Here is a 19,560-nt window from a genome sequence, read left to right on the forward strand (position 1 = left end):
CTGACGTGATGTCCCGGTGCTGGCGGGGCCCTAGGGTGGGACGCCTGCACGGGTACCACGGGCAAAGGGCCCGCCTCCCGTGCCCCTGCTGGCTGAATTCTGTGAAAGTTTGCAGCCAGCCAGGGAGAGAGCAGGGGTGAGGCCGGGAGGGCTTCTGTCCACTCCCCGCCTGCAGGGCCAACCCCGTGTGGCTGGATCCTTTCTGCCGGAACCTGGAGCTGGCCGCCCAGGCGGAGCACGAGGACGACCTGCCGGAGAACCTGAGCGAGATCGCCGACCTGTGGAGCAGCCCCACGCGCACCCACGTGAGCCGGGGCCGACGGCGCGGGGCCAGCCACGGGGGCGGGAGGCCACGGAGCTGGTGCTTCCAGGGGCCCTGCGAGCGGCAGGTGTGGGGGATGTGAAACGTGCTCCAGCTGATGCCCCCCCACCCACCTAGGGAACTTTTGGGCGGGAGCCAGCAGCAGTCAAGCCTGACGACGACCGGTACCTGCGGGCCGCCATCCAGGAGTATGACAACATCGCCAAGCTGGGCCAGATCATTCGAGAGGGGCCCATCAAGGTGAGCCCCCTCCCCACCCAGACCCTTGGCTGAGCCTGGACCCTGCTCCAGAGGTGGCAGGTTTCCTGGGAAACAGCTCTCTCCAACTCCATGGGAAGAGGGTCCTGGGCAGGTGCCTGCTAAGCTGCCGCTTCAGCGTGCGGTGCTGAGACCTGGCTCTAAGGCAGGAGCCCCCATGGGCTCTGGCCAGCCGCTGTCACCAGGCTCTGCTCAGGAGCCCTGGGAACAGATGCCTGTGCACCCGCGCTCAGCGACTCTCCATCTTCCCTCCCATCCTTCCGGGCTGTTCTCTGGGCTCACAGAACTGGAAGGGCCAGCAGGCAGGAGAGGGTCGTGGGGGGGGGCTAACCCTCTCCCTCCCCCAGGGCTCGCTGCTGAAGGTGGTCCTGGAGGATTACCTGCGGCTCAAAAAGCTCTTTGCACAGCGGATGGTGCAAAAAGCCTCCTCCTGCCACTCCTCCATCTCCGAGGTAGCGGGCGGGCCGGGAGCTGTGTGCCGTGCCCCACCCTGGGGATGCTCTCTTGTCTCCTGCCACCCTTCTCGGGTCTCTGGAGTTCAGCAGCCAAGGCCAAAGACAGCAACGGGTGGGGGGTCCAGAAGGCAGGCAGCGGGCACTGCTCTGGGATCTGCAGTGGGCTCTCAGGGGATAGGGGCTCCAAGGCAGTGTTTCTCAGATTTGAGGAACCCCAAAGAGATAACTTTGAAGAGTGATGTTATCTTAAGAAAAACTGCTCTCCGATCAAATAGTCTTTGCGGGTGGTCACGATGATGACAGTCGACATAAAGTCAGACTTTATATGGAACTCCAGCTGGGCCCACCTTCCCAACCCGAACCGGCTACAGCAGGATAGCCCCATTGTGGGCAGGATGCACCTTTGGGTGGGCTCCACCACACCCAATTCACACACACACACACACACACACACACACCCGTGAGCTTTTACCATGGACTCCAATTAGAGCTGACCCTACTGTAGGCCAACTTAGTAGCACGCCTGGTTAACGTAACTGCATGGCAGAAGGTTTTTGCATGTGTGTGGTAAAATACAGGTAACAAAACTTGCCCTTATAACCATTTTCAATGTAGGACCGGGGGCCTCACCCCCTCGCCCCTTAGGGGGTCCCTAAGCCCTATGTGTTGGGGGGTGGGGATCCTGCCTCTTGCAGCTGATCCAGACAGAGCTGGAGGAGGAGCCCGGAGAGCGCAGCCCCGGCCAGGGAAGCCTGCGCTTCCGCCACAAGCCGCCCCTGGAGCTCAAAGGGCCCGATGTGATGGCCGCGGCGCACGGCAGCACGGGCACGCTGCTGGCCACCGACCTCAACAGCCTGCCCGAGGACGACCAGAAGGGCCTGGGCCGCTCGCTGGAGACGCTGACGGCCGCCGAGGCCAGTGCCTTCGAGCGCAACGCCCGCACCGAGTCTGCCAAGTCCACGCCCCTGCACAAGCTCCGCGACGTGATCATGGAGAGCCCTCTGGAGATCACCGAGCTATGACTAGATGGGGGGCCTCGCTGGTGTGAGCAGCGCCTGTCCCACTGTGCCCTGCCTCCCGGGCAGGGGCAGGGCCAGCGGGGTCTGGGCCCCTCTCAGGCCAGCACGACTTCAGGCTGGCCCGGGGCCTGCCACAGCTGCTCAGATGGATTCCATCTTTACCAGACGCTTGCTCAGCATCTGATCTCTACCTTCATAAAATGTTATTTTTTTAAGAAAACCCAACAAAATGCTAAGGATGAGGTAAGGAGGGTCACTGGGGACCCAGGAGTCTGATGACCAATTCAGTTCAGGTGGGGCTCAGGGGCCACAGGCCCTCCCCCCACCCCTCCCCAGCCCCCGTCCATCCCCGTCCCCACACGGAGCAGGAGCCCAGCGCCCGGGGACGGGAGGCCGACACCTCGGCTTCATGCAGTCCGAGGCCCGTCGCGTTCCTGCCACAACCCTGGCCAGACGTCCAGGCGGAGGCGGGGTGGTCCCGGCCTCCCTCATGGCCAAGGTCCCCGGCAATGAACACAGCACTGCCCCCGTTCCGTCGGCTTTCCAAACGTACTCAGCTTATAAAGAGAAATGACTGATGCCCCCTTGGGTTTGGAATGTAGAGTGTTCGTGTGCATTCCTTTAAATACCTTATTCTCGCAATTGTTTTCCCTTGGTTGTGTTTAACTGGTCCTCTTGAAAGTTTTTGGAATGGTCTGTTTAAAAAGCAAGGCGACTCAAAAGGCACAATACACTCTGGCTCTGGTCAACTCCCTGTGTGGCTGGCCTGGGGCGGGGGCTGGGGCGGGGCGAGCAGGGCTGGTGGGCGGCTGGTGCAGGGAGCTGGCCGGGGGCAGGGCTGACCGCAGGTGCTCCCCCACTGGGTCTCGGCTTGCCTGCTTTCAGAAGGGAGCTGAAGGGGTGGCCACAGAGCAGCGTGAGGCCGCGCTGTCTGGTCTGGCTGAGGTGTCACAGAAGCATCTGGGCCCAGAGCTGGCTGACAGAACTTTATTGTTAAATCACAGAAACTTAAGTGCAAAACAAATCACTAAGTCCACTTAACAGCAACTGCACATCTTGCTGGCTCTGTGTGCTGTCTCCTGGCAACCAGAAACAGAACAGAAGCTGAGGCCAAACAGGAGAGGAAGCGGGACAGCAGACAAGGCCGCTGGGCAGTGCCCACGCCCACACCCAGCAGACCCTGCCACCCTTCCCCAGGAAGCCAGAGGCGTAGGAGCTTGTCATCCACATGGATGTGAAAGAAAAGAGCATCTACACGATGGGCCAGGCTGGGCCTGCCCACAGCAGAGGTGGGCCGTCGCAGGCAGGGCAGAGCGCAAAGCAGCCCTCAGCAGCCAGGCAGACACGAGTGCAGGGCAGGGAGCGGCCACCACTGTCACAGGCTCACACACAAAAGCCAGGTCCACACGACCTCCAGAGAGCTGGCAGGCAACATTCCTGCAGACTCCCCCCCCCCAAACCCAGAGTCCCCCCACCCCCCAAACAAGGCATAAGGAAAAACAGGAAACCTAAATCAAGGGTTGACCCACGATGGCAACCCTCTACACCCCAACCACCTTCCCTGAGCCCCCAGCAGCCTCTTCCAGCATCCCAGTGCTCTTACAGCAGGAACTACATTGCTTAAAAAAAAGCCTAACTGAGCTCATCTACATGAGCTTTTCTTTCACATAAAACTGCCCTTGTTTTGTGTCTTCAGACAGCAGTCAACAGGCCTGGGAAGGGGGAGGGCCCCTCCTTAGCATGGGGGGGCGCAGAGGGGCTGCATCCCCGCACCTGGCAGGGCTGAGCACGGCCCCAGCCACCAGGAGGACGACGGTCATCTGCCAAGAAGCACCGGCTCACACCAGCAAGAGCCCTTTCCTCCTCCTCCAGGTAGCCCCCGTGCAAAGGCCGACCTCCGGGGGGGGGGATACATTATCTGTCTAGCAGAGAGAAAAGGGACACTGAAGCAGCTACGTCAGCCGGGGAGGCACGTCCCACACGGACAACAATGCTACAATACTGGGAGAAGAGGCAGAGGGGAGGGACCTGTTTTTAAAATAAAATCAAAGAGATCAGTGCACTGATTCCCCCAGACACAGAAGTAGGAAAAGATGCTGTGGTTTCTCCAAGATGGAACATTCCTTTAGTTCCACACGTGACGTTTGCAATGCTCAACAGCCTGGAAGGAGAGAGGAAACTGGTTTTAGTCTTCAAATGACAAACTCCATTCCTGGCCCCCATTAATATATATGACATCACCCAAAAAGGGGGCCCATTTTCTTGTCCTAGGTCAGCCAGACACGCCACTGAAGACCCAGGACACTCAGTCATTTAAAACCTGGGAATGTGTGGCCAGTTTGAGACTCACAGGCAGGAGTCCACAAGAGCAGATAAGCACCCATGCAGAGGTCCGCGGTTCAAACCCCGGGCCTCCTTGACCCGTGTGGAGCTGGCCCATGCACAGTGCTGGTGCGCGCAAGGAGTGCCCTGCCACGCAGGGGTGTCCCCCGCGTAGGGGAGCCCCATGCGCAAGGAGTGCACCCATAAGGAGAGCCGCCCAGTGCAAAAGAAAGAGCAGCCTGCCCAGGAATGGCGCCGCACACACTTTCCGTGCCGCTGACAACAGAAGCGGACAAAGAAACAAGACGCAGCAAATAGACACAGAGAACAGACAACCGGGGGAGGGGGGGAAATTAAATAAAATAAATAAATCTTAAAAAAAATAAATAAGCACCCATGCAGGCAGGGCCCAGGAGCCCTTCACATAGTGCCGGGTCTGCCCCTAACGTCCCACAAGTTAGGCCCCAGGCAGGACCCCCTCACCCAACCACTCAGAAGTAGACCCACAGGTATGGAAGCCCAGGACAGCGGCAGACACCAGGTCCCCGCTGTCCATGCTGGGGGTGGGAAAGGGCACAATGGGCTGTGCCCCTCCCTGAAGTGGCCCAAGACCCAGATGATGCAATCTCCCCAACACAGGCACGGTCAGGCCACTCTTAGTCACCACCAACCCCACAAGGAAGAAATAGTTGCGCAAGTGAACATTAAGCAACAGGCGCTTCCAAACCTCCCCACCTAGGAAAGCAGCTAGGGTCACCCGGCTGGTGGCTGCCCAGCCAAGATAGCTCCTTGGCGCCCTGGGGCTGCTAGGCAGGGGCCAACGCTCCGGGCCACTGAGGCAGAGCTCTGCTTGGCCTCGGGGTGAAGCTCCTGGCGGGGCTCCAGCCGGGGCAAACGGCAGCCAAGGGGCAAGAGGACTTGTGCAATCCCTGGGGGTGACCTCGTGTAAATCTGATCCCGTCAGGACAGAAGTTAAGACAAAGGCAAAAAAGCAAATACAAAAAAGTGAACCCTAGTCTAGACTCCCAATGTCAAGAGGAAAGTCGGCCTGCCTCTGCTATGCCTTAGCTGGGAGACTGTGAGTAAGGCTAGTAATCCCCTTTGGGGCCTCAGTCTTTCACCAGCACAAAGCAGGGCTCTAACGCAGCACTGCCCTCCAAGCAAGGCAGGCCTGCCGAGGGGGCCATGGAGCTACTTACGTTGCACTGGGCTGCTGTCTCCATGTTCTGGCACCAGTAGCCTGGGCCCCACACACATTTCTCAGTCCCCAAAAGAGGCTTCTGGGCTGCACGGCAGGCTCCAATTTTCTGGATGGTGAAGAGAACACAAAATAAGGGGGAAGAATGAGATTTGCCTAATTAATCCTTTTCAAATTAAAGATTATCAGCCTCTAGAAGTAGCTACAATCAGAGATCTGAGTAAAGCAAGGGGGCCTAGGGCCAGAGGCTCGACCCATGGTCAAGTCTCCCATCTCAAAGGAACCTTCGCAGGGTCCACGCAATACCTCACAGGCCAGACTGGCCCAAGAGAACACATACTGCCCAGAAAGGCTTACCACGCACACGAAGGAAGGCTCCATCACCTCCACCAGCACTTCTATCAGCACAGGCTCGTACTCGGACACAAACTGGTCACACTGTGAAATAAAGCAGGGATACAGGGCAGGTCTAGGCATGCCCAAGCAGAGTACAGCCTAAGAGGCCTGGAGCGGGTTGGACATGCTCTACTCCACAGTCCCTGACACAGCACTGTGGGCCCAGGGCCTCCCTTTCCAGACACCCGCCCCTCGGTCTGGCCTCACCAGCTCTCCAGGACTCAGGCCTGGAGGTAGAAGTAGCTGGTTTTCCATCAGGAGTACAATCAGTGAGCTACCCTATCCCAGCCTTTGCCTATCTCCCTGCTTGGTTCCGACAGGGAGACCTAAGGCAGGCCAGGGCACACCTGCTTCTGGTAAGGATCAGGCAGGAAGCTGCAGCCTTTCTCGAGAGCATCCAGGATCTGCTGCTTTGTGCTGTTTTTCTCCAGGTTACGATCCAAATAGCTAACCAGCCTCTTGCACACCTCACAGAAGCCTCCGTCCTTCCGCTGAGTCACATGTGCTACAGAACAGAGTACAGGGAAGCAGATTTGGCTCAACTGATAGTACATCTGCCTACCATATGGGAGGTCCAGGGTTCAAACCCAGGGCCTCCTGACCTGTGTGGTGAGCCAGCCCACGTGCAGTGCTGATGCACGCAAGGAGTGCTGTGCCACGCAGGGGTGTCCCCTGCATAAGGGAGCCCCACATGCAAGGAGTGCGCCCCACAAGGAGAACCGCCCCGCGTGAAAAAAGTGCAGCCTGCCCAGGAGTGGTACCGCACACACGGAGAGCTGACACAGCGAGACAACACAACAAAAAAAGGACACAGTTTCCCAGCACTACTGACAAGAATACAAACGGACACAGAAGAACACCCAGCAAATGGACAGAGAGAGGAGACAATGGGGTGGGGGGTAGGGGGAATAAATAAAAGATAAATTTTTTTTTTTAAAAAAAGGAGAGAGTACAGGCTCAGTGCCAGGTCCTCCCCAGCCAAGTGGGGTGGCCATCCTCACCCCACTGCACCCTGCGCTCACCCGTCAGGGCCGGCAGCCCCTTGGAGGAGCAGAGACGGAGCATCGTGCACACCAGCTCAGGGCTTGCCTCTTCCAGGAGGATTGACAAGATGGAACGGCCGTAAGTGTCCACCACCTCCTGACACTCTTCGGACATAGACTCAGGCAATTTTGTGCACATTTTCTCCAGTGTATGCAATATTTCTTCCTGAAACATGTGAAGACAGGATCTCATGAGAGGCTGGGCAGGGGTGTAAAAGATTCTGAGAACACCAATAAAAGAAACCAGTCAATAGCAAGGTGCTGTTTCTTCCCCAAAAAAGAGAACAGGGCCAAAGTGCCTCCTCTCCCCAGCCCAGAAGGGCCATGGATGGGAAATACCTTCTAAAAGGTGGGAAAACGGCGGTACAGATCCCCAAGCTGGTGTCAAATACCAGCGAGGGCCCTAACGCCATCTCTTCCATTAGCTTCTCCCCCTAGGACATTTTAGCCCAAGGGGACTGAAGAGGGGCCTCCCTGTGAGAAGAGGGCAGCTGTGTTCACACACCTCGGTCTTGTTGCTGTCGATCAGCTTGACGACCTCCTTTACCACGTACTCACACGCCTCACAGTAGATATCACCCTTCGCCTGGACCAGGTCCTTCTGTGGAAGCGGCAGAAGGAGAACACTGTCATGCTGAGACCCTCGCCCCCGGGTCCTGGGGCACCTCTCAAGAAGAGGGGACAGAGAGGCCAGGGGCAGTCACACCAAGGGTCACTGCCGACCGAATTAAAAATAAAATATGGCTTCTTCCCAATGTCCAAATTCAACTCGCTGAGAGACTCATCCGTTCTCCCAGTTCTTATCACAACCACCTCCCCATGCTCACTTTCCAAAATCACCACAACTCACACTTCAGGAGGTAGAAAGGGTCCTCTCAGCAACCCCTTTCCACCCCACAGAGCTGCCCACATGGAGCAGAGCTGGGCTGTAATCGTTCATCATACAGTGCTCACGTGGGAGAGAGACTGGGCACTCTGGAATAGTGTGAGGGATTCTAATACCACTGGAGAGAGAGGACAGAGCCTTTGTCACACTGGAGGCCTGCTCCTGCATCTCCCAAGTCTGACAGCACCTGACTGCTTTTCTAGAGCCTCCCTTTAATAAAGCAACACTGTTTAACAGAACTTTGTGACAACAGAAATACTCTCTGGCTGTACCACCTATCTCCCAAGCACTTGAAATGCAGTTAGTGTAACCAAGGAACTTGATTTTTAATTTACCTTTATTTTAACTTAGTCACACATGGCAACTGGCTACTGTAATGGACAGCACAGCTTTAAAGGGTGACTCGAACTGTCCTTTATGTTCTCTGCCATTACTTAGGTAGGTCAGCACAGGGAGCTGGGGAGGGAGAGCCGGTGGCAGTGCTTTCCTGACTCCATCTGTGGTCACCTTCCTATGAGTGACACCCTATGCGTGTGCAGACAGAGGGGAGCAGAAGGAGACAAGACAAGCTGTCAAGTGATCCGGGTGGTTCTGGACAAGACGTGTCCACACACGCCATGGGAGAAGATGTTACACAGCCAGGGCTCTGAAGGAAAGGAACACAAGCCCCATGGGCACAAGGACACACTGTGTGTTTACTAACTTGGCCGAAACTCCTACAACAGCAGCTGGCCTGTATAAATTACAAATTTATTATAAATTGTATTATAAATTTGTATAAATACAAATTTATTATGGAACAAAGTAGGAGTTTTACCAATTAAAGGACACTAGGGCAAGAGTACACACATATGGGCAGGCAGCATTTTCCCACATGGGCTGCCACCCAAGCACAGGACGGTGTTCTGAGAACGAGTCTCACTCTGGCTATACAGTATGGGGACGATGATGGGGAGGAAGCCGAGAGTACACATGGAAAGGTCAGGCAGGAGCCAGACACTGAAAAACCATCTGGAGTAGCAGCTGAGACACAGACCTGATCCTCTGGGTGCTAAGGCCAATCACCAAAAGAGGTCAAGGACTCGAAGGGAGAAGGCCCTCAACTAGAGGCTGCAGTCATTACCTTCAGAAGCCAGAGAGGAAAGCAAAAAATGTATGGCTTGGCTGTGACATAACAGGGAATGCAGGGCAACAAGGCAGCTCTGTGGGGACCACGGCCCGGGCAGCACCTGACAGGGACTCCTGAGTACCTTAATGTATGGCTTGGCTGTGACATAACAGGGAATGCAGGGCAACAAGGCAGCTCTGTGGGGACCACGGCCCGGGCAGCACCTGACAGGGACTCCTGAGTACCTTAATGGGCTCCACCAGCTCCAGGGCAGGGATGACGTTCTTAGCAGCCACTTGGGCAGGAATCAGAGTCTGCATGGGCATTGCCTTCAGCTCCTCACAGAACCCAACCAGCGCACAGATCTCCTTGGGCTGCTGAAGAGAGCACACAAAAACCAGTCAGGTGCAGGCCTGTACCCCTCCCCTCTCGCCCCCCCACTCCCACAAAGGCACGGGTGCCGGAAGGGGACCCCACTCCCACTGTCAAGGCTGACCCCACCAGATGGGCAGATTCCACATTAAATGTGAAGGGTTCATGTCCAAAAGTAGAGCAAATGCCCATTACACCTGCAGGAGGAAGCCATGCAAAGCTACGAAGGGAGGGAAGACAGACCACGGTGTCTGCAGCTCCAACCAGGCCATATCCTAAGGAAGCCACACTCCCCAGCCACTAAACATCTTGGAGGACACCTGGTCTGCTCTAACACCTGTTTCTCAGTTGGGCTGGCTTCCTCTCAACAGGAAGTAAGCCATATGCCTTTCAAGAGGATGATCTAGACCCATAAACTAATGAAATTTGTTAGATATAAAATCACGCCAGCCCTTTCAGCAGCAGGACCCTTTAAAATGATGCATTAAGGGGAAATGTTAGTTTTTTAATAAACCACATTCTTTGTCACAACTACACACAGTACTCAAAACGCCCTTCTCCCAAATTGGTTGGTCAATTCACAAGATCCCCCACTTGATCTTCCCTGTCACCAGCCAGAAACCAAGCCACAGAGAACTAGTTAATTTAGACTGTTTATTGGCCATGATGCTATGACAACGGCCAAGGGAGAGAGACGTATACAATCTTTGTACACTTTGTCAACCACATGCAACCAGCAATTAGCTCTGGGCCTGAAGGCATTTGTGTCTGCCACTCCCCCACCAGACCAGAAAGCAGGGGGAGCAGAACTGCTATAAGAGCCTCACAAAAGGAAGAGAGCTGGACCATGGCTATGGCTCACCTCGTTTTAACATCCAAAAGGCTCTAAAATCAAATAAGGTCAGGCAAGCCTGAAAAGTACATCCCCAAGTACCCTGTCTTTTGACACATCTTAGAATTAAAAAATAAAAATAAAAACAAAAATAAGTCAGAATGGGGTGGAAGATGAAGCAAGCTTTCTAGAAAAAAAGACAAGATTCAGGAGCTGTGTGACTGCTTTGTCTCAGGATCAGCATGGTTCTAACACTTTGAGGTGGCCCAGGTAAAAAAATTCAGGTATGTCAGCCAAAGTCCTCCCTCTATAGACCTCAAAATACCTTAGAATAGCCTTTAATCAGTAGCCCCAAAACAGCATGGGCTCAGAGCTGGCCCTGCAGCTCCAACCAAGCACCAATGAAATGAAGGATCAAGTACGGTCTGGGGTCAGTTTCCAGATCCTGCCACCACCTTTGTGGTGGATGGCCAGGTTTGTGGAGTGGTCTGACTGGCTCCAGATCCTGTAGTACCCATCACCCAGAGGGACAGAAGCCACAATCAAGAGATTGTTTCCACTCTCTGGATCCGGCAGACAAGGGAACAGTCTGCTCACTGTTTGCAAATTATTTGCTCAAGCAGAAGCACTTCTGAGGCTATGAAAAACAAAACAGGACTAAAGACATGCAATGCTCACTCGCGTCATGACAGACACAAGGGGCCCCTGGTGGTCAGGTCTGCATTTAAGGACACTCAGGTGCCTCCAGGGCCACCCCTGGCTCCCCTCCACCCATCACGCTGGTGGCCTGCACGCAGGCGTGCCGTGCACTGACTCTGACCAGAGCACAAGCTTCTGCGGGCTTAGTTTTCTGGCCCCTTGAAGAGGAGAGAAGAAACCCCTCCCCAACACCTAGAATTCTGAAGCACAGGGGAAAGGGACAGCTCTCCCCGGCCTCCTGAGGAGGAGCCCTGCCTTTCCCATTCACTCCTTGTATCTGTCAGAGCCGACTACGCCATACAAAAGGAGCTTAACCAAAATAACTAAGAGGAGCAGCACACTGCTACTATAAGCCAATTCCCCATCACATACCTGATCCTGCTGTTGAGAACAAAAAAACAGGAAATCGGAGATGAAAATAAGAGAAAGGAAAGGACACAACAGGTTAAGAAAAATAAAAATAACAAGCAGTTAACCAGGTATAAGGATATCACAAAGAAGCTTAGGGAAACGCCCTTGCAGTCAGACATCAGTGGCCCACCTGCTCCCACTTTCCCATCCAACAAGGGGCCTGAAGGCTACTCTGGTCCTCAGGGAGGGACCACACTGCCCCATGCGTGTACACTGTCCCCACATCCTTGACACACTAAGTCATATTCAAAACACTGGGCTGTAGGTCTCAGCTCCCCAGAAAATGCCATTTGATGAAGGGGTCTCCATCCTTTAAGAGGCCTGACCCTGCCATGCCCGCAAGGCCTTCCCCACAGGTCACTGACGAGCAGCACAACAGGAGACACTGGGCTGCCCAAATAAGGTGTGCGTGTTAGAATAAGAGACACACACACCCAGGGGGATCACAGGGCCTGAACCACAGGCTCTCTACTGCCGCGGGCCTCACGGCGCTCTAGCTCCAGGTGGCCCACGGGACAGCAGAAGACTGATTTCACATTTTATCAAATGTCTCAAAATTTTCCAGCTTTAGTTAGCTGCACTAAGGGGAAAACAGGGTTTATGCATATATATTTGGCTATAAGGATGTAACCTCATGCTTTTAAATTCCAAAACTGAAAACAAACTAAACATCTAGCAGAGGAGATTGGCTATATAAATGATGTTCTATCCAGGGGGATATGATGCAGCCACTTAAAAATGGTTTGTATAAAAATACTTAATGACCAATACATTTTTGAGGCAAAAAAATACAAGCTACAAAACACAAAGTTGGATATCTGATATGATCTTAACTGGTGCTTTTTAAAACCCCAAATGATTTTTGCTTTGGAAAATATTAGTCAAACATTCAAAAATTTTCTACACAGTATAATCTCTAATGAGAAAAATATTTTTAAGTCTGCTATAAGGAAGCACTTACTTAAATCAAGCCACATCAAAGGCTTATTTTTACCTACTTTAGGTGCATGTCTTCGTTAAGCTGCCATTAAATGCTTTTAGAACAACGTAGGGTGTGGATAATAACAGTCTCAAACTATTGGGCCTGGCTGGATTACTTGTGGTTAGACCAGGGTTCCTGAAACTTCTTTTGTAAAGGCTTTGTGGGCTCCAAAGTCTCTATTGTGGGTTCTAGCACGAAACCTAAATGAGTGGGCATGGTTGTGTTTTTTATTTACAAAAACAGGTGGCAGACCATAGTTTGCTGATCTCTGGGTTAGAGAACAAGCTCGAAGACCATGAGAGAGACAAACAAAATGCAACCCATGCCCCAAACTCCCTCAGATTCAAGAACTTTCAACACCCACATTGGTAGTGCTAAGATTTTGCGAGACAAGCTAGGTGGCTTAGGGCAACAGCATCATCATTTCAAGGACGTCGCCTTGATCTAAGGAAGCCAGGGCACTTTGCCAATGTAAGGGTGCCTTCAAATGACCCTGCTAGGTTTTCTGCAGGCGGCTATCTAAATTTCCCATGAGCAAGGAGATGTAAGAGCATGACCAATATTTTCTACCTTAGATAGTGAACGAATGCTACCACTTTGATGAATCAGAAGCAAGGATGGGAATATGGGCTCAAGCAGCACTATAGCCAATACTGCTACAATGCACAGGACAAGTTCTGGGGGGTAGGGGGCTCCCCCCACCCCAGAACTCAGGCTGTGACACAGCAATTCTCAGGTCTAGCTTTGCTACAGAGCAAACTATTTCTATGGGTTCCTAGGTGAAAGCCAAATTCTAGAAATTTGGTGCCCAGTCCACATATACACAGGCAAGCCAACTGCCAGGGAGCTGCCCAGGCAGTCCCAGGAGTCAGGCTATTTCAGCCTTTCCCCTGGGCAGCGGGAGCTGAGATTACAAGTGGAAATCTGCTGGTCAAAGAGAGCTCACTTTAGCGTGATTTAGTACCCTGAGGTAAGAAGAGGAAACTAAGTCATCATTTTCAACATTCTTGGAAACTGCCAAATCTGAGACAAAGAACAGTGCTGACAACAGGTTTTCCCTGTCACCTACCATATGCATTATCATTTGGACAGCGATTTCAGAATACTGGTTGATGTAGTTCTTGCACTGTGGAGAAAGAAACAGGAGTTAATTAAATAAAAATGCATCCAAAACTCCACTATTTCCAACTGTGTCAACTGGTGACCAAATAAGTTTCCAAGAGTGGGACTTTGTAAATGTCTGCTCTGGGCAGTTTTAATAAGGTAAAAATGACAATCTGGTTATTCTGCAACTTATTGTAGGTAAACCTATGTGTGGTAGAGGTTCTGAAATATTGTCAGGGCCATTAAGAGAACCTTAGAGATGATGTTCTCCCATCTGCTTGATTTTATGGGCCAAATCTATCCATCTACTCAGTAGCAACTTAACAGTGAACGTTGGCTACAATACAGGGTTGGTGCTTAGGAACCTAAGATTAGTAGTCAAATCCACTGACACAGTCTTGGTTTCAAACAGAAGAACCAAGTTAATAATGATTTTCAAAAACTCCTATTTTCATATAAATGTAGGTATTTCCAGTAGACCCTCATAAAATTCTTCATGTCATTCTTGGGGTACCTCTCCAGGCAGAAGGCCATAGGTGATATAGGAGTCCTCAGAGGGTCACACTGGGGAAACCTATTAAAACTGAGATATGCAAAGATACTTTAATGAGGCTAAAAGATTCCCAGGCCTTCAGAATCAACAGAACTCTGATATGACATTCCTAGAGAGTATGTCATTAAAAGCATATGTTGTCACATGTAAAGCATACAACAACATGGATGAACCTGGAAGACGTTATGTTGAGCAAAGCAAGCCAGACGCAAAAGAACAAATACTGTATGACTGTGTTACTATGAACCAAATATACTCGGCAACATATGGTATGATTCTTGGTTATGCTCTAAGAAATGAAACCACCAAAGGGGCTAACAAATGAGTTTGGGCCGGTAGGACTAACATTTACCAAGGTAACCACTAAAGTGGTCTGTAGCCAGTATTTTTGTCCCAAGAGTTCTGTTGCATTTCCAGATTCAATTCACCAACTAAGTATTATAAGTACCCACCACCTACTCTGGCTGCTTTTTGGGAAAATGTGTGATGAGATCAGGTTTACCAAGTCGGCCAGGCCAGGCCCCAGGCGGTCACACTGCTCCCTGGCATGTTCTACCAAGGCCTCGACAAAGCTGGAGTTGGTCCTTACAGCGGTCTGGATGTCGGTCACCATCTGAACGCAGTCCTGGCAGACGTCCCCAGCACCCTGCAGAGGCGGGGCATGAGGCTGTAAAACTGCATCGCTCTATGGATGAGTGTTTGCATTCCTAAGAAAATGTCCTCACAGACCACAATCACATCACCGGGGGGTGACTTACTATTGAACAGTTTCTACTGTGCTCTTACAGGCTTTTAAGTTATACAAGTTTAAAATCAACTGGGGCTGGGTTTTAGTAAAACTTAATGGGGGAGTGTATGGGACTCAAGGGGTTGAGTGCCTGCTTCCCACAAGGGAAGTCCCTGGTTTGGTCCCCGGTGCCTCCTAAAAACAAAAAAGCAGAGCATATGGGAATCCCTGATATTCTTTTATGTAACATTTTATGTAATCTAAGTATCTTTTTAAAACAAATTAAAAATATATTAAAAAAAAAAAGCAATCAAAAAAACCAACTCGGCGAGCCAATGTGGCTCAGTGGTTGAGTGCTAGCTTCCCACACACAAGGTCCAAGCCTGAACACCCCGCCCCAGTACCTCAGGAAAAAATACAGAAACAACTTAATGGGAGGTGGGGGAAATCTTTGCTTATTTTAAATATCTCATTCTTTAGGATCTCCATGGTACAAGTATTAGAAGCTTGGCCCATATAAGGGCAGAGTCACAGCAAGCGGTGACCCCCCAACCACACACACACCCCCTGGAGGTCTTCACTGCCCCCTCAGCCTTAGCCAAGCCCCACAGCCCTGCCCGCTGCCTCACCTTGGGCTGCCCCCTCAGCCTTAGCCAAGCCCCACAGCCCTGCCCGCTGCCTCACCTTGGGCTGGGGCTGGCTGCGGGGTCCGTTCTGAGGGTACAGGAGGAGGGGGATGTTGGCCATGAAGGGAGCCACCACCTCGGACATGTCCACTTCCGGGATCTTGTTGGATTCCAGCTGTTTCTGGTGATTTAGTGCTGCCAGGTGCTTCTGAAGAGACTCACAGAGACTGAGCGCGGAGCACACCTCCCCGGGGCGGCTCTGGAGGGAAAGGAGCCCAGATGAAACCCTCTCCCCAGAGGCAAACTATCCACCTGTTTCCTTGGAGTCAGTCCCTTTCCTTAAGCCCAAGAAACAAAAATTTTTCTCTGCTCAGTGTACCCGAGAAAGAATCAAAAATCTCATCTCCACTCCCAACCAGCTCTTCTTCCACCTTGCCTGACTGGGCAGGAAGAGGGATAGCAATGGTTCTGAGCCACCCTTCCTTTCTCTCTCCCCAGAGAAATACCTTCCATACACTGATGGCTCGACTCCCACATACACGCCCTCCTGATAGGGACAGCCTATAACTAAACCCTCAATTCCACCCAACAGCCTGCTCCTCCTCAACTCCAGCTCTACCACATCCTCCCTCCCCAGTTCAAGTCCAACCTGAAGACCTTAACTCTTCCCTCTCCTGTACATTCCCTACAGCAAGCCCAAAACAGAACTGCATCTATCCATCTCCACTGTCCCCACCATGTCTCACTCAGCATCAAGTAACCTCCCGACTGTCCTGTCAACTCCAAATCAGGGGAACCTTAGACCAAACTCATGTCACTCAAATGACTCGTCAGCAGTCACCTATAAATGTCAGAGATATATATATATATATACCTATTTACATTCCGTCAGGAATTCTACAAGTTCCCACTTTCCTGTACCCTCACCAGCCATGGAAAAGCAGATTTTGGATAAAACCAGTAGCTCAACCTCTTCCCCTGCAAGAAAACTTTATAAGCAGTTTCCGGTGCCAGACATTTTGAATGTCAAAAGAACTACAGGTGGAATTTCCAGGAAGATGGCGGACAAGAAAGACTCGGGACTCTCTTCTCTCCAGAAAAAAGCAGCTAGAGGACAGGCAGAAATGGCCTGGAAAAACATCTTCTAGGGTTAGGACACCATGGGAAGTCTGGGCACAGCCAAAAGAGTGAGGGATAAAAGGAAAAGAACTCTGCAAAACTGAGTAAAAAGCCCAATCTCAGAAACTGATGTGGCTCAAGCAGCTAAGCTCCTGCTTACCACATGGGAGGTCCTGGGTTTGGTTCCCAGTGCCTCCTAAAGAAGACAAGCAGACACAACAAGCAAAGAAAACAAGCAGACACAGCCAGAAGACAGACAAGGGAGCCATCTCGGGATGAAGGAAGAGAACACAGAGGCATAAAACAGCAGAATCAAAATGATAAAAAATAAGTGACACAGAAGAGAGAACAGCTGAAATTAAAGTGAGAAAAGAACAGAAAAAATTGAGGAGTGGCTCAGGGAGCTGAATGACAATATGAAATGAAACAACATACGTGTCATGGGAGTTCCAGAAGGAGACGAGAAGGAAAAAGGGGCAGTAAGAGTATTTGAGGAAATAATGGCTGAAAATGTTCTAACTCTCATGAAAGAAATGACTTTACATGTTCAAGAGGCACAGCATACCCTAATCAGAATAAATCCAAATAGATCTACTCCCAGACACATACAAGAATGTCAAATGTCAAAGAGAAAGAGAAAATTCTGAGAGCAGCAACAGAGAAGCAAATCATCACATTCAAGGGATGCCCAGTAAGACTTAGTGAGGATTCTCATCAGAAACCATGGAGGCAATAAGATAGTAGTATAATACAATTAGGATACTGAAAGAGAAAAACTGCCAGCCAAGAATTCTTTATCCAGCAAAACTGTCCTTCAAATATGAACAAGAGTATAAAATATTCACAAACAAACAGAAACTAAGAGAGGTCATAAAAAAGAATCCACCTTTGTAGGAAATATTAAAGGAAACTTTAGGGGAAAACACATGTAGCTCAACCAACCGGGCTCCCGTCTGCCATATAGGAGAGGTCCAGGGTTCAATGCCCAGGGCCCCCCAGCGAGGGCCCACGCGGGAATGCCGCCCTGCACAGGAGTGCTGCCCCACACAGGAATGCCACCCCGTGCAGGAGTGCTGGCCGACACGGAGAGCTTGCACAGCAAGATGATGCAACAAGAGACACAGAGGAGAGAAAATAAAACATAGCAGAACAGGGAGCTGAGGTGGTACAAGACAGTGATTGTCTCTCTCCCACTCCAGAAGGTCCCAGGATTGGAACGGTTCCCAGAGCCGCCTAATGAGAATACAAGCAGACACAAAAGAACACACAGTGAATGGACTCAGAGAGCAGACAAAAGGGGGAACAGGGTAGGAGGAGAAATAAAAAAATAAATCTTAAAGGAAGCCTTAGAGCCTGGAAGAAAAAGATAGGGGAGAAAGGCTTGGAGAAGAGTATAGAAGAATGAATAGCTGAAAGGATAACCAAAAAAGAAAAAAAGACAAAAATATATAACATGTAAAACCAAAGAATAATATGGTGGAAGTAAATAATGCATTTACAGTAATATCACTATATGTGAATGGATTGAACTCCCCAATCAAAATAGGGTGGCAGAATGGAAAAGAAACAGGAGCCATCCATATGCTGTCAACAAGAGACTCACCTCAGACCCAGGGATACAAACCAGCTCAAAGGTTGGAAAAAGATACTCCATGTAAACAGTAACCAAAAGAAAGCTGGGATAGCTATACTAATATCAGATGAAACAGACTTTAAATGCAAAAAAGTTATAGGAGACACGAAAAATCATTATATATTAATAAACGGGGCAATCCACCAGGAAAGTACAACAGTCACAAGTATGCGCCTAACCAGGGTGCCCCAAAATACATGAGACAAACACGGGCAAAACTGAAAGGAGAAATAGACAACTCTACAATAATCGTTGGAGACTTCAACACACCACTCACATCATTAGTTAGTAAGAACAAAAAGAAAAAAAAAAAAAGAACTACTAAAGATAAACAAGGAAACAGAGAACTTGAACAATATGATAAACAATTCAGAACTAACAGACATACATATAACGTTGCACCCAAACTCAGCAGGTTATACATCCTTCTCAAGAGCCCATGGATCTTTCTCCAGGATAGATCATATGTTAGAGCACAATGCAGTTCTCTATAAATATAAAAAGATGGGGAGCTGATATGACTCAGGCCTTTGGGCACTTGCCTCCCATGTAGGAGGTCCCGGGTTCGGTTCCTGGAGCTTCCTTGAGAAGGCAAGTAAACAATGAGCAGACAGACAAGAGAATGATCTGGGGAAGGGGGGGTAATTTAAAAAATAAAGTAAATCAATAAATATAAGAAGACAAATTATACAAAGCACCTTCTCAGATCATAATGGAATGGAACTGGAAATTAATAATAGAAAGGAAAAAGGTAAATTCACAAATGTGTAGACACTAAACAACACATTCCTAAATAATTAGTGTGTCAAAGAAGAAATCGCAGGAACCCACAGACATAAAAAGGATAGTAAAAAGGATATTACAGGGAGCTGAGATGGCTTAAGGTTTGAGCGCCTCTCCCCCACATGGGAGGTCCTGGGTTCAGTTTCCAGTGCCTCTCAAACGAGAAGATGAGCACGCGGTGAATGGATACAGAGAGCAAATAGTGAGTGTATGCAACGGGAGGGGGGAGGAGATGAGAAATAAATAAGATAAACCTTCTATCATCAAAAATCTCCCAAAAAAGTCCAGGACCAGATGGCTTCACAGGTGAATTCTACCAAACATTTCGAAAAGAACACCAATCCTGTTTAAATTTTTCCAAAAAACGGACGAGGGACAATTACCCAGCACATTTTATGACGCCAACATCACGCTAATGCCAAAGCCAGATAAAGACACTACAAGAAAAGAAAATTACAGATCAATCTCTCTAACGAACATAGATGCAAAAATTATTTGCAAATCCAATCCAACATATCAGAAGACTTATACACCACCACTAAGTGAGATTTATTCCTGGTAGGCAAGGCTGGTTCAACGTAAGAAAAATCAACGTAATACACCACATTAACAAATTGAAGAAAAAAACCACATGATCATCTCAACTGATGGAGAGAAAGCATTCAGCAAAATCTAGCATCCTTTCTTGATAAAAACACGTCAAAAGACAGGA

The 19,560-nt window shown here is 50.4% G+C and overlaps 2 protein-coding genes across 3 annotated transcripts in view; one reads left to right on the forward strand and one right to left on the reverse strand.

Moving 5' to 3' along the window:
* The window catches only part of CDH23 (cadherin related 23), a 438,368-nt gene extending 435,565 nt beyond the window's left edge, over nt 1-2,803 (forward strand). For both annotated transcript variants that reach the window (XM_058298988.2, XM_071215845.1), the window contains 3 exons: nt 176-305; nt 440-562; nt 1,731-2,803. In XM_058298988.2, the coding sequence (XP_058154971.1) occupies nt 176-305; nt 440-562; nt 1,731-2,057 (580 nt within the window). In that variant the 3' untranslated portion in view covers nt 2,058-2,803. The remainder of the gene's footprint in view (nt 1-175; nt 306-439; nt 563-1,730) is intronic.
* Nucleotides 2,804-3,027: 224 nt separating this feature from the next.
* The window catches only part of PSAP (prosaposin), a 33,898-nt gene continuing 17,365 nt past the window's right edge, over nt 3,028-19,560 (reverse strand). The window contains exons 5-14 of the mRNA XM_004470574.5: nt 15,372-15,572; nt 14,463-14,606; nt 13,373-13,429; nt 9,253-9,384; nt 7,519-7,614; nt 6,993-7,179; nt 6,318-6,475; nt 5,932-6,012; nt 5,576-5,683; nt 3,028-4,215 (exon numbers count right to left, since the gene is read on the reverse strand). Coding sequence (XP_004470631.1) covers nt 4,180-4,215; nt 5,576-5,683; nt 5,932-6,012; nt 6,318-6,475; nt 6,993-7,179; nt 7,519-7,614; nt 9,253-9,384; nt 13,373-13,429; nt 14,463-14,606; nt 15,372-15,572 — 1,200 coding nt within the window. The 3' untranslated portion in view covers nt 3,028-4,179. The remainder of the gene's footprint in view (nt 4,216-5,575; nt 5,684-5,931; nt 6,013-6,317; nt 6,476-6,992; nt 7,180-7,518; nt 7,615-9,252; nt 9,385-13,372; nt 13,430-14,462; nt 14,607-15,371; nt 15,573-19,560) is intronic.

The sequence above is a fragment of the Dasypus novemcinctus genome, chromosome 6, assembly GCF_030445035.2.
Source record: "Dasypus novemcinctus isolate mDasNov1 chromosome 6, mDasNov1.1.hap2, whole genome shotgun sequence".
Classification (NCBI taxonomy): domain Eukaryota; kingdom Metazoa; phylum Chordata; class Mammalia; order Cingulata; family Dasypodidae; genus Dasypus; species Dasypus novemcinctus.